At 43.6% G+C, this 13,762-nt stretch overlaps 1 protein-coding gene across 6 annotated transcripts in view; it reads right to left on the bottom strand.

The window, feature by feature from the left end:
- Nucleotides 1–13,762, bottom strand: part of VPS35L (VPS35 endosomal protein sorting factor like) — a 115,707-nt gene that overhangs the window by 19,052 nt on the left and 82,893 nt on the right. For all 6 annotated transcript variants that reach the window (XM_077906790.1, XM_077906791.1, XM_077906792.1 and 3 more), the window contains one exon: nucleotides 3,780–3,919. In XM_077906790.1, the coding sequence (XP_077762916.1) occupies nucleotides 3,780–3,919 (140 nt within the window). The remainder of the gene's footprint in view (nucleotides 1–3,779; nucleotides 3,920–13,762) is intronic.

Below are 13,762 nucleotides of genomic sequence, written 5' to 3'. Positions count from 1 at the left end.
AATGATGCATGGATAAAGGAAATGCGATACATAACAGATTAATATTCAGCCTTAAAAAAAGGAAGTGTTGTCATTTATGTTGTCAAATACGACAACATGGAGGAACCTTGGAGGCCATTAAGTTGAATAAGCCAATCACAGAGACACAAATACAGCACGATTCTGCTTATGTTAAGGCCATCTGAAAGAGTTATGTTCAACGAGCTTAACAGTGGGATGTGACTGCCAGGGGCTGGGGGAGGAGGAAATGTGGAGTTACTCATCAATGGGCTTCACGTTTCAATTAAGCAAGACGAAGGAGTGCTAGAGATCTGCCGTATGATACTGTCCCTGTACTCAGCAATACCACATCATATACTTAAAAATGTATTAGGAGGGTAAATCTGCGTTTTAAATGTCTTTACAATGATAAAATTGAATTTTAAAAAATGGAACAATGTAAGTGGTGACAGTGAAAGATAGGATCTGAAGCAGGTAAAAGTAGGATATGGGAGTTGTCTTCATGCTCACTCTACTCACAACAGAAGTGCCTCATGTGCGGCCCATCCTATGGCCTGTGAGCCTCCTCAGCACTCTGCCTTGGTGGTTCAAGCTAAACATCTCCTGGCACCTCAGAGCCTGCCAGTAGTTAGCTATATCCCACAGGGGGGACGGAGTGCTGCTAAGGCTCAACCTTGAGTAGACAAAGTGCACTGTAAGTGTCTGAGGCTCACAGGACAGGTTCTGGAACAGCGAGGACCTGGATTTAGATCCCGGCTCTGCTGCTCACTAGCTGTGGGTTGACTTAAGTGGAAAAGGCACAGTGACTCCTACCTTGCAGGGCTTGGGGGAGGAGAGACAGTGCTGAAGAAGGTCTTCAGCACAGGGCACTGGGTAAGCATCACAGGGGGCCTATTCTTCATGTCATTCTCTTTACTAATTCCAGCAAGAGCATGCCCAGCAATAGCAGGAATAAGAAAATCTGCTGAGGCCAGGGAGACATTCCTATGAATGCCTAAGGGGCCAGGTAGGCAAGCAAAGTGGGTTTATAGGTCTGGGGTGCCCATGGGAATTGCAGAAACTGTACATGCCAACCCCCGCCCCGCCAACATCCTGCTCCTCCACAAAATGGGCCAGCTGCTCCCAAGCTGTGGCCAATTGGCCAGCTTGGAGAATGTGGGCCCCACATGGCAGGATCTGATTTTTCAAGAAGAACTAAAAAATCTGGGTTTTTCTGTGATCTACCAATTTTTAAATGTGGGTAATTCATTCCAAATGTTTTCCACTGTTATGTGGCCAAAAAGCCTGTCTACGGGCTGGATTCCACTCAGTGGTCATCAGTGCAGAACCTCAGGGACAGAGCTTCTGGGTCCCAGAGAACTTTCAGGTCAATTGCTTCATTCAGCCTTATAGCGGCCCTGCCAGGTAGGCACTCTGATGTCATTGTAGAAAGGTGACAATTGAGGCCTTGAAGAGTTAGGAAATTTTCCCAAAGCCACAAGGCTGCTGAGTCCCTGGGTCAGACAGCACTAGAATTTCTGATTCCAAGCACAAGACTTCTGTAAAGGCTCCAAAGATTTTTAACATGAAGAAAACCCCATGTGCAGAAGGAAAATGCATCCCAATTAACCAAGGAACAATGACACCCATCGGCTGCCTCTTCAGAATCTCGGATTCCTTCTGGTCACCTCACTTGACAATGAGACTATCCAAAAAAGAGAGAAACTGATTATCCAAAGGACTAAGAAGGTGATCTGAAGTCAGGGATTGAGCTCTGCCTCCTGACCACACCATCCTCTCCCTGGAGGACTTGGAATCTCAACTGGGACACTTGAAAACTGAGTCACTTTTTGTCTCCTCAGCTCCTCTGAGAGATGATACACATGCCTGACAATTCACCCATTCAAATGCACACTTCAGTGATGGTTAGTGTATGCAGAGCTGTGCAACCATCACCACAATCAATTTAGAACCTTTCCATCACCCCAGAAAGGAACCCTGTACTCGTGAGAGCAGTTACTTCCTTGTGTGAGTCCAAAGGGATGTTTCTCAAAGTGTAGTGCTAGGACTGTCCACACCTGAACTGCTCAGGAAGCTTTCAAAAATGCTGATTCAGGGACGCCTGGGTGGCTCAGCAGTTAAGTGTCCGCCTTCGGTTCAGGGCGTGATCCTGGAGTCCTGGGATCGAATCCCACATCGGGCTCCTGGCATGGTGTTCGCTTCTCCTTCTGCCTGTGTCTCTGCCTCTCTCTCTTTCCATGTTTCTCATGAATAAATAAATAAAAACTTTTTTAAAAAGTTTTAAAAATGCTGATTTGGGGGCTGATCCCAACCTATTAAGGTGAACCTCAAAGGGAGACCCAAGAATCTGTATTTTAGCAAGGATCACTGATTCCTCTGGACATCTGGCTCTCCCAGAAGCCAATCTTGTTTTGTGCCTGGCCCTTGTCACAGCCTGGTGAAGGTTAGGGGCTCCTCAGAATACAATTTGTAATGCAGAAAATAAAATACAGAAGACTACAAAGGAAACCAATTAAGCTAAACTTGTTGAGAGCCTGGGTGGGTTAGTTGTCTGCCTTCCACTCGGGACATGATCTCAGGGTCCTGAGATCAAGCCCCACATTGGGTTCCCTGCTCAGCAAGTAGTCTGCTTCTCCCTCTCCCTCTGCCCATCCCCCTGCTTATGCTCACTCCTCTCTGTCAAATAAATAAAACCTTTAAAAAATAATAAAATAAACCTGTCAAAATACTTGTTCAATGTATGTGTTATATTGTGTTCTATTACTTCTTGGTGAACATGATTAATCAAAATGCCCACTTGGTGAACATGTTACACCTGAAATGTGAATATGAACATCATATGACTGACTTCTTTGGTGATAAAGTCCCAGCTATGTGACTACTACTGTGGCTCATTGTCTGTAACAGTGGAGCGACAGGCTAAGTTTGACTGAGATTTGTAAAAATTAATGGTTTTGGTTTTTTTTTCCCCCCTCATCTAAATCCATGGTTGCCCTGCCAGACCCTCAGGTAGTAAGCAGACTCTGAGTTAAGAACTCTCCTGGGTGCGGTCCTGGTGCTGGGTCTGGAGAGAGGCCTTAATTTGGCCCAAGCCTCACGGCTCATCAGCATGTTCCACGAGAAACCCCAGCATCCTTCCAACAATGTCCTCTTTGACCTCAGCTACCTAGTTTTGGCTTCTAGTACTTGCAATCAAAAGAACATCACCGTCACCTTTTACAGGGCTGAGTACATGCCAACTGTTCTAACCACGTATGTATATTCACTCACTTCAATCTCACAACAACCCAGAGATATAGACACCATTATTACTCCCATTTTATAGATGAGAAAACTGCAGCCAGTCGTGTGATATAATTGTCTGAGCCTGCAGAGCTGGAAGGAGGGGGAGCAGAGATTCCACCCCAGACATCTTGGTCCCAAGACCTGAGCCCTTAACGACTAAATGGCACCCCCTTGACTGTATAGAGAACCTCCACTAATATACCCCAGACCTAAGATGAATGGAAAATACCCTAATTTAGTAGCATCTGGCTGGCTTGGTCAATAGAGCATGAGACTCTTGATCTCAAGCTCTTGAGTTCAAGCCCTGCATTGAGGGAAGAGATTACTTAATAAATAAAAGTTAAAAAAAAATACATTGAGTAATTCAAACATCTGACTAGAAAACCAACATGCAGATACAGATAGAACATCCCTGCACTTTTAGGGCTAAGAATGAATATAAAGCAGATCAAAGAAGGACATCACCTTCTTTTCGCTCTTCTGGTGAAACGTACCGGAACTATTAATAAAGTAGAAAAGAAATTGCAGAGGAATTCCAGAAGGAATGATTCCGACGGTCGCATCTTTCCATCAATATTAATCATCTTTGGAACTTCTGGAATGAGGCTAATAGCGGCTTTGAAAAAGGCATCAGCTGCAAGACAAGAGAAAAGTCTGTGTTTGAGAGGTCTGAAACATCCAGGTTCTGCTTTCTTCTTCACGGGGCCTGCAGGGGTGTCCGGAGTGTCCTGTGCAAGTCAGGCCATGCTGAGGGCCCCATAGCACAAGCAGGCCTTACAAGAGGGTCTCTGCAACCCTAACCAATTCGTGCAACGTTCAGGGCAGAGGGCATTGCCGTGGCTTCCCATCTTCCCCCTCTCCCTCCTTCCTTCACTGAACAGCTCAGCTTGAAGAGCCTCACACTGGCTTGAATAATTAAGTGAAATAAGCAAGCGGCAAATTTTTTATGAAAGATCATAGCTGCAGGGCCTGGGGGCTCAGCCCAGACTGGTTGCCCAGACCCTTGGATGCACCGTGTGAGCGCAGTCACCAAGCCCACTTCAGAGCTGGGAACTAGGGTGTGGAGGGACCAGTGCCTTGTCCTATATCAGGGTCCTGGGACCACCGCGGTTCTCGCACTGGAGGATGTGGGGCTGGGGGAGGCACAAACTCTGGTCTGCCTGCGTTTATGCTGTAGCGCACCCTGTATGTTAAACATCTGAAGGAATCCACACGTGCACACCCATGCACACATGCACACACACACACAGCTTTAGAGACTTCTGACTAGGTGATTAGTTCCAGAGAATCACCTGAGAGAGGAATTTTTCTTTTTTTTTTAAAGATTTTATTTATTTATTCATGAGAGACACAGAGAGAGAAGCAGAGACACAGGCAGAGGGAGAAGCAGGCTCCCTGTGGGTAGCCTGACACGGGACTTGATCCCAGGACCCCGGGATTACACCCTAAGCCGAGCCACCCAGGTGCCCCAAGAGGAAGATATTTTTAAAAAATATTTAGTGTTCTGTCAAGAAGACCTCAAAGGGTGAGGGTGAGTAAGGCAAGGGGAGAAGAAGGGGAAGAGGGGGAAGGGGAGAGGAAGAGCTGGGAGGGAGGGAGCACTGGGAGGACGAGACTGGAAGGAATGGATGGGGAGAGAAGGACAGGAGGTGGGGGCTGAGCTGGAGATGGAAAGAGTTCTTTCTAGAACTGCCAAAGTATCCGCCATGAGAAAAGTCCTCAAGGTCAAAACAGATGAACACTGACCTGACAAGTGAAATCTTAAACTACCCAACAAGATCAAACGTTTGCATGGTCCAAATAAATATACTTCCAAGCCGAAACGACTTGCAGTGATGCGGAGAGGACGCAGCACTGGCACACAGCATCCTGAACTCACACCGGAACCCCATCCAGCACCCAGAGGGGCAAAGGCAACAACGAATGCCTGCCCTCCAGGAACAAAGGCCCGCACTTAATGAGAAGAGTATGTGTCTGCAGCTGGAGAGCTGGGCCTTTTTCGCCTTTTCTTCAAAGCAAAAAAAAAAAAAAAAGACAGCACCATGATTAAGGAAAGACAGCTTTCTCAGAGGCTTTCTCTCCCAAACTGAACTCATAACCTTAACCACGTTCACCTAAGCAAATTCATGAAGCACCAGCTTCACCAGCAATGAACAGGCACCTTGGGCAACAGAGAAAAGGGGGTGGGAGTCAACATCCCTTAATAGGGTGTGAGGCCAATGTGATCACACTACTTCTATTTAATACCCACTTACAGGTGTGTCCTTGGGTCTGGGTGGGGTGTCGGGGAGGGGAGGTGGCCCTTTGGTCTGGGGGTTGAGGAGGAAGCACACAAAGCAGTCGATGTTGATCTTATGAGACAGAAAGAGACTACATACAGGGCCTCTGGGATGACACCTGATGTGGACTCTGGCAGACAGGGGCAGAAGGTACAGGGTCTTGTGTCTCAGAGACAGTAGTAAAAGGCAGTGTCTGTACCACTGAGACTTCTAGGTCTATGGGAAGGTACAATCATCTCCGTGCCCACAGGAGGAAACAAGCTCAAAAAGTGAGTGGCCAGGTTAAAGCATCCCAGGGATGGTCAAGGGCATTGCCCATGCTGAGCAATATGATCAAATCTGCATTAAAAAAAAAAAAAAAAACATAGCCTGCAAATCATAGATCTGATAAGGGGTTTATGTCTAGAATATATAAAGAAGTTCTCCAACAACAGCACAAGTAACCAGGTTAACAATGGGCAAAGGACCTGAACAGACATTTCTCCAAAGCAAATACACAAATGGCCAATAAGCACATGAAAAGATGCAGGACATCAATAATCATTAGAAAAATCCAAATCAAAACCACAGTGAGATTTCATCACCGGGAGATGACATCAGGATGGGCACCATGAAAAAAAAAAATTAAGGGAATAAGAAGCATTGCCAAACACGTAGAGAAACTGTAATCCTGATGCACTGCTGGTGGGAAAGTAAAATTGGTGGTCCCTCAAAAACTGGAACTAGAATTACCACCTGACCCTGCAATTTCACTTCCAGGAGTACGTTCCAAAAAATGAAAGCAGTGACTTGAACAGATAGGTGTGCATGAATGTTCCTGGAAGCACTATTCACCACAGCCAAGAGGTAGCAAAATCCTAGTGTCCATCAATAGATGAATGGAAAAGCAAAATGTGGACCACACACACAATGGAGTATTATTCAGCCTTAAAAGGAAGAAAACTGTAACACATGCTACAACACAGATGCATCTATCCTAAAAATACCATATTAAGTGAAACAGGTCAGACAAAAGGACAAATACATAGGATTTCGCTGTCATGAGGCAGAGTCATCAAATTTGGAGAGCAGAGAGCAGAATGGGGAGAGGGGAATAGTTATTATTTAATGAATATACTTTTAATTTGGTTTGGGATGTGAAAAAGTTCTGGAAGTGGACAGGGGTGAGGGTTACATGGCATTGTGAATGTACCTAAAGCTACCGAATTGCATACTGAAAAATGCTTACAGTGATACATTTATGTCACTGATATGTAACCACACTACACGAAAAAGAAACAGAGCTGAATCTACCCCTGACGTTAACCCCCCTGTAAGCTCAGACAGGCCTAGACTCCACCAGGTCTGGCTGTCCTCCTCCTGCAGGAAAAGCTCTCTGTCCCCATGGCTCTATAGGAATTGCTTTTTGGAGAAATCATTAAGTCCATAATGAACAAGGTGAAGAGCCTCTCTCAGCGGAAACGAAAATTCTGCTAAGAACAACTTGAAAGACCATTTATTTATTCTATTTATGTGTTTGTTACCAAGTGGCCCCGAGAAAAGTGCCTATTATTATGCCTCATTAAAGAGGGAGCAGCTTTGTGCTCTGTTCCTCACAAATGCCCCACTCAGTTCCCATTCCAAAGGAGAGAGCTAAAATAAACGGTTATTTAGGGGTTGGGGCAGGCAATGTTCCAGAGTGTTCCAAAGAGATTTTTTATTTCTATCCTCAGAAGACTTACCCCATATAAAAAATCTTATCTAGGAGACATCTCAATTTTGACTTAGTAATTAGGGCTCAAATCCTATGGTATATGAAACGAGTTTTTGCTCCTGGAGTTCAGAATAATCACATCAATACCATAGGAGAGTTTTGTGTCTATTAAAAGCCCTGGAAAACCATCCAAGATAAAATGGGCTAGATATGTTTTGTTTTTAAAGATTTATTTATTTTAGAGAGAAAATACGCAAGAGAAGAGGGAGGACGGACGGGAGGAGGGAGAGCCAGAGAGAGTGTGTGAGCATGTGTGCATCTCTAGCAAATTCCCCACTGAGTGCAGAGCCAGACACGGGGCTCAATCTCATCACCTGAGCCAAAATCAAGAGTCAGATGCTTAACCAACTAAGCCGCCCAGGTGCCTCATGTTTTTTTGTTTGTTTGTTTTTGTTTTGTTTTTTGTTTTTTTTTTTAAGACATACAGAGAAAGGAGAAATCAGATTCCAATCCATAAAGACTATGATTCCTGTTTCACTGGGGGAAGGAAAACAAGTGCATGTACCAGATTCCCTATGCTGTATCTTTTTCTACCTGAATATTCTGAGGTTCCATGGAAGTAGGTTTCTTTTCCATATCCCACTTAAAAAAAAAAAAAAAAAAGAAAAGAAAGAAAACCAAAAATACCACTCAGGCCTGGCTGGCCCCACCCTAGAGTGCACTCTGTTGGAGATCCTACTTGGGGTGCTGACTCCTCTACCGAGTGGCATTCTGTTGTTTCCATATAGTCATCAACATGTCCTCCAGCACTGCTGGCCACTGCGTGAGGGCAAACACAGCCATCATCCCTGCTCGCAGAAAGAGGGACTGCACGACTCTCAGAGCCAAGAATTTAAATTGCTTTATCACAAGAATCATCAGAAGCCTTGCTAAAAATACAGGTTCCCAGACCCAATATTGCCGATGGAAATGTATCATGGTACAGTCACACTGCAGGACCTGGCAGTTCCTCCAACTGTAGATGGATGCTACGAACACACATACACATACAGGCTATGATATGGATCAACCTTGAAATCATTAAAGCTAAATGAAAGGAGTCAATCATAAAAGACCCGTATTATAAGACTGCATTTATATGAAATAGTAAGAATAGGCAAATCCATAGAAACAAAGAGTAGACTGGTACCTGCCTGGAGCTTGGAAGAGAGGGAACAGGGAGTGACTACTTAATGGATTGAGGGTTTCCTCAGGGTGATGAAAATATTCTGGAATTAGTGATGAAAGTTGCACAACTCTGTGAATGTCCTAAAACCCACTGAATTATACTCTTCTTGATAGAGGGTGGATTTTATGATACACAGATCAATCAGATCTCACTAAGCTGTTATTTAAGAAATATATGTGAATTCCGAGGTGCCACCTTAAATGTATTGAACACACTACCATGAGAGACTTGGAAATCTAACTTAAAAAAAACAAAAAACAAAACAACTCTGAATGGGTAACAGAGCTACAGGATTCAAAATTCCAAAGGTAACATTCTTTCTCACTCCCATTTCCCACCATCCAATTACCCTTTCCTGAGGCAGAGAATTTAACTGCTGCTTGACACCATTTTGCAACTCCCTTCACCCCCACCTCACACTTAACAGCAGGTCTTTAAGATTATTCCATGACTGGGGCACCTGGGTGGCTCAGTAGGTTAAGCATCTGACCCTTGATTTTCACTCAGGTCAGGATCCCTCCCATCTGCTTGTCCCTCTCTCTCTGCTCCTCCTCTCTCTTTCAAATAAAATCTTCAAAAAAAAAAAAATCTATTCCATCATTGTACACCTTCATCTTTTTTAAAATAGCTACAAAGTGGAATCTGGTCCATTTGCATTGTCTTCCAATTTGTGGACGGCAGGGCGAAACACATATATGATTTACCATCTTGACCACTTGGTCCACTGTTTCTTTAAACAAGCTTCTCTAGTGAATTTTAGAATTCAAGAGGTTTGAAAAAAAAGAAAAGTTCTAAATTGTTGAGATAAATACAGACTACGACTTTCCAGTCATGAATGGCATACTCTGAAAGGTTGAACCTGGAGACATTCAGCCAGATGCACACACAAATGGACAGCAATGAGGAGACTCAGCCAGGCCAGGCTACCCTGTCACTTCATATATATAATAAGGGCCACAGAAGCTTGTTAAAACAATTATAATAGTTTTTGATAATTTTCTGAGATTTCAGGCTTTCCTGTTTCCCATTCTGGGCAATTTCAAAGGGTCTGCAGAATGCCAAAGGAGCATATTCCAGAAACCTTTGTAAGGACATGGAGAAGTCAAACACACTGAAAACATAAAGTCACCAAAAGAGGAGGATGGTCAACAAAATATATGTCACTAGCAAACCCTGGAAGAAGGGGAGATGTAAACAGAAGCCTGAAATTACGGCTTAGTTGAAGATACTAGGTGAGCTGTGTTTGGATTATCCAGGCTGCCGCTGCTATAAATGAGGCAGCTGTTCTCTATGGAGGAAGGTATCTTTGTATCAAGTCCAAGCACAGTTGGAGAAACAACCCAGCAATAAGGGACTAGTTAAAATTGTTGCAGCTAATAAAGAAAACAAGGTACATCTGTTCTGTTTTGATATATAAAGAGGTCTATGATTTATTAAGCGCAAAAAACGTTATAGAACAGTGTATAGCATGACCTTATCTTTGTAAGAGAAGTGTTATGTGCTTATGTAAATGCATAAAAAAAGTGAGGCACTAGAATGCCCAAGTACTAAGTGTGATACAGGAGTGGTAGCTGAGGGTGAAGGAAACAGATCTTTGACACTAAGTTACTGTTTGGGAATTTTCATTTAAATCCCTAAAAACTCTTCTTGAGCATACAAAGGCAATACAAATCTGTTATAAAATTATCAGTCATGGGAATGTACGAAACAGACCATGAGGCAATGAGGTAGACAGAGAGATGGTCACAGGGGTATCTGGAGAGAACCCCCTTCTTTCTTTACCAGAGGCAAGGCACCCACTGCTGTGGGCGCTAGCACTCCTGCTGCTCTAAGGGATGTCTACCTTGTGTGCGTAAAGCGGGGGACTAAGGGTGGTGCCCACCTTCCAGAGGCCCAGGGAACTGCTCTGTTCCCCACAACCAATGCGCCAAGAAGTTTGCTCTCTGATTAGCTGCTCCATGACATGAGTCATAATTCAGGATTCAAGCTCTCTAGACAGCTTCACTTGCCTAGATTCTTCTCGAGGCTTTACAAAGTCTCACCGTGTGGCTTGGAAGCTTTTTCCAGCTCCGGTAAGACAGCTTGTGGCCTCCCATAGGCATGCTCACCTAAAGTGCCCACTGCTGTCTATTTTGTACACCAAGGCTGTGCATATGACTCTGAACAATACAGAGACTAAGATATTTATCAACTGAACATCTACTGGAAAGCTTCAAAATGCTCAGGATTAAGGTGCCAGATGCCCATTGCTGACAAGAGCAAAAAACAAAAAAACATCAAAAAACAACCCTGGAAGGAGTACAAATGTTTTTCAATAGGAGTTTAGGGAAAAAAATGGAAATAATTTGGGGAAATATTTGTCTGGGGAAATAATTTACAGCACTTCCAATAAGAAAAGGAAATGAAACTGAACACTGAATAGTCATTACAAACAATGAGGTGGATCTTTATATACTGATATGGGTACGTGGGAAGGGGCAGTGGGAGAAAGACCAAGATTTAAGTGAAAAAAGCAAATTGAAAAATATTGTGGAAGACGTGATCCATTAAGACACATGGAAAACATGTGGAAGACTGCATGTATATATGAGAATGCAGACAGATGAGGAGGGAAGGAGAGCACATGAGACAGACATGAGAACAAACAAGTATTTCTAAATGGAGAAAAAAGTTAAGAAGACTATCCAAATTGTAAATGATGGCTAATTTTTTGGATGGGAGGAAACAGAGCAAATTACTGGTGGCTTTTATTTTGAAGTTTTTTACATTTTTAAGTTCTACATTTCTTTGTGGGGACTTTTTTTTCTTTTTTTTTTAAGATTTTATTTATTTATTCATGAGAGACACACACAGAGAGAGAGAGACATAGGCAGAGGGAGAAGCAGGCTCCATGCAGGGAGCCCGATGTGGGACTCGATCCTGGGTCTCCAGGATCAGCCCTGGGCTGATGGCAGCACTAAACCACTGAGCCACCCGGGCTGCCCTTTGTGGGGATTTTTTTCAAATGAGCATGAGATACATATTTTTTAACAAAAATCATTAAGACTTAACATACAGATTGTCTGTTTTTCTACAGAAAACAGGAGAGTACCTCCAAATACCCTTCATACAAAAAAACATAAACTCAGACTAGAACTGTGACCTTGAGAGTAAGGTCATCTTTTTGTGTCAATTGGTGTTGTCAATACAGAATGTGATTCAGTATGTGAATCGTAAGAGACAGCCAAGAAGCGATAACCTATAACCTACCTTCAGAGGCAGTATTTGTTTATTTATTTATTTATTTATTTATTTTTTAATAACACATTAGGTCAGTGCTAATGGGAAATTTTTACTATCCTCCAGAGTCATAAACTCCCAGGGATACACAAGACAACAGAAGCAATTTGCTCCGATCCCAAACACACCTCCAGAAATCACATGTCCCCCTGGGCAGTAGAGACGGACAGCTCTCAGTCCAGGGAACTCTAGGAAAGGAAACATCACTATTTCTTGGGACAAAACGTCACAAGAGGGTGAAAGATCCCCTCCCATTCCTTGAATACACTTGATTAAAGCAGGATTCTGGCTACACTGTCTCAAGTTCTATCAATCCTATTGCTAAACAAACTTACCAGTCTTCAACATTTTCCATCTCACCATAGGCGTTTAGGTTTGGAGTGACAACAGCACTGTTGTTACGGACACTGTTGTACAGATGTACCATCGGGACATAGCCCACTGCCTCAGACTTTGTATTTTGGAAAAAGTGGTAATGTCCTCCCCACCCTACCCCGCCCCCTCAAAGTGGTATTAGGAGGTAGGGACTTGGTGGTGATGAGATCATGAGGGTGGAGCCTTCACAAAAAGGATTAGTGCCCTTGTAAGAGAGGCCCCAAAGAATGCGCTCACCCCTTCCACATGCGCTCACCCCTTCCACATGCGAGCACACAGTGACAAGATGGCTGGCCGTGAACCAGGAAGTCCTTGCCAGATACTGGATCTGCTGGTAGCTTGGTCTTGGTCTTCCAGCCTCCAGAACTATGAGCAACAAATGTCTACCCTGAAGCCATGCGGTCTTCAGTATTTTCATTTCAGAGGGCCCAACTTCAGTCTGTAATGAAGATGCGCTGTTACCAGTGGCAGGGGTGCCTTCAGGTAAAGCCTCAAGGTCCAAATGGCCACGTTATTATCTATAGGTGAGTTATCCATAGAGATTTAGTGCTGTTTATAACTACCTGTGTCTCTGTAATAGAATACTGTGATAGCAGTTATGTTGGGAGGATTTAAGGGGCTACACTATTTTGATAATATGTACGTAGAGTAAGATTTAAAAAAATATGAATGCCTAGAAACGATTAAATACTTTATCCAATGCTTACTTGTTATCAATGACAGCTGAATCTAACCTTGATTTTGCCATCTGGTTTATATGGAATGCCCTTTCGATTCAGCGCATTGTGGAAAGTTCCCTGGGGTCATGGAAATGACTTCTCAATTCCCCTGTGCCACCCATGTTACCTGACTTATGTCTTTGGGGTAATGCAGTCAACATGCCTTTCTAAAATCCCTGCAGTAGCTCACAGGAGGCTGTGAAGGGGTCTGTGTGATATCAGTTTTGGATTTCCCTGAGCAGAAAGGATTAAGTTTCTCGCATCTGGATTCTGGTTATTTCCTACACAAGCTTATCTATTGTTCGATCTATGATAATTGGCCTCCAGCAACCATAGGCACCCAGGGCTAGAAATAATACTTTGTATTGTGGTTACAGGAACTAACTAACTTCAGGGAAGCCCAGGGGGTTAGAAAGAGCGCTTGAAGTCAGATTAGGCCACTTATTTGCTGGATGCTCCTGGGTAAGCCCTGTCCTACTTCGGAGTCTTAGTTTCATCATCTGTAAAATAAATATAAATCACCTTACATACTGAGTAAGACTAGACTGCTTTGCGAGGAATTCAGGTCTCTCATCAGCCCCCAAACTATCTTCCTAACTTGATCTCCTATTCATTCTTTCCAGAAGCACGATTTCCAGCCACCAGGCCTTTGCTCCCGCTGCTGTCTCCCTCTGCCTCATTTCAGTATATAACAACTCCCTCCCTTAGCCTCCTTTAATGCCACTTGTTTTATGAAGTTTGTGGTTTCTTTTTTTGTTGTTCTTCCAAGACAAGGGTCCTCTCTCTCTTTTCTAAAATTCTGTTGAACATTTTATGAACATCTTGCACATTTATCATGGGTAGTCTTGTGTAATTGTCACCTAACCTACTCTCCCCTACTAGCATGCAGTCTCTTTAAGTGCAT

The sequence above is a fragment of the Canis aureus genome, chromosome 8 (genome assembly GCF_053574225.1).
Source record: "Canis aureus isolate CA01 chromosome 8, VMU_Caureus_v.1.0, whole genome shotgun sequence".
Lineage (NCBI taxonomy): Eukaryota > Metazoa > Chordata > Mammalia > Carnivora > Canidae > Canis > Canis aureus.
Note: the sequence above shows the minus strand (reverse complement) of the source record. Positions and strands in the feature narration are given on the sequence as shown.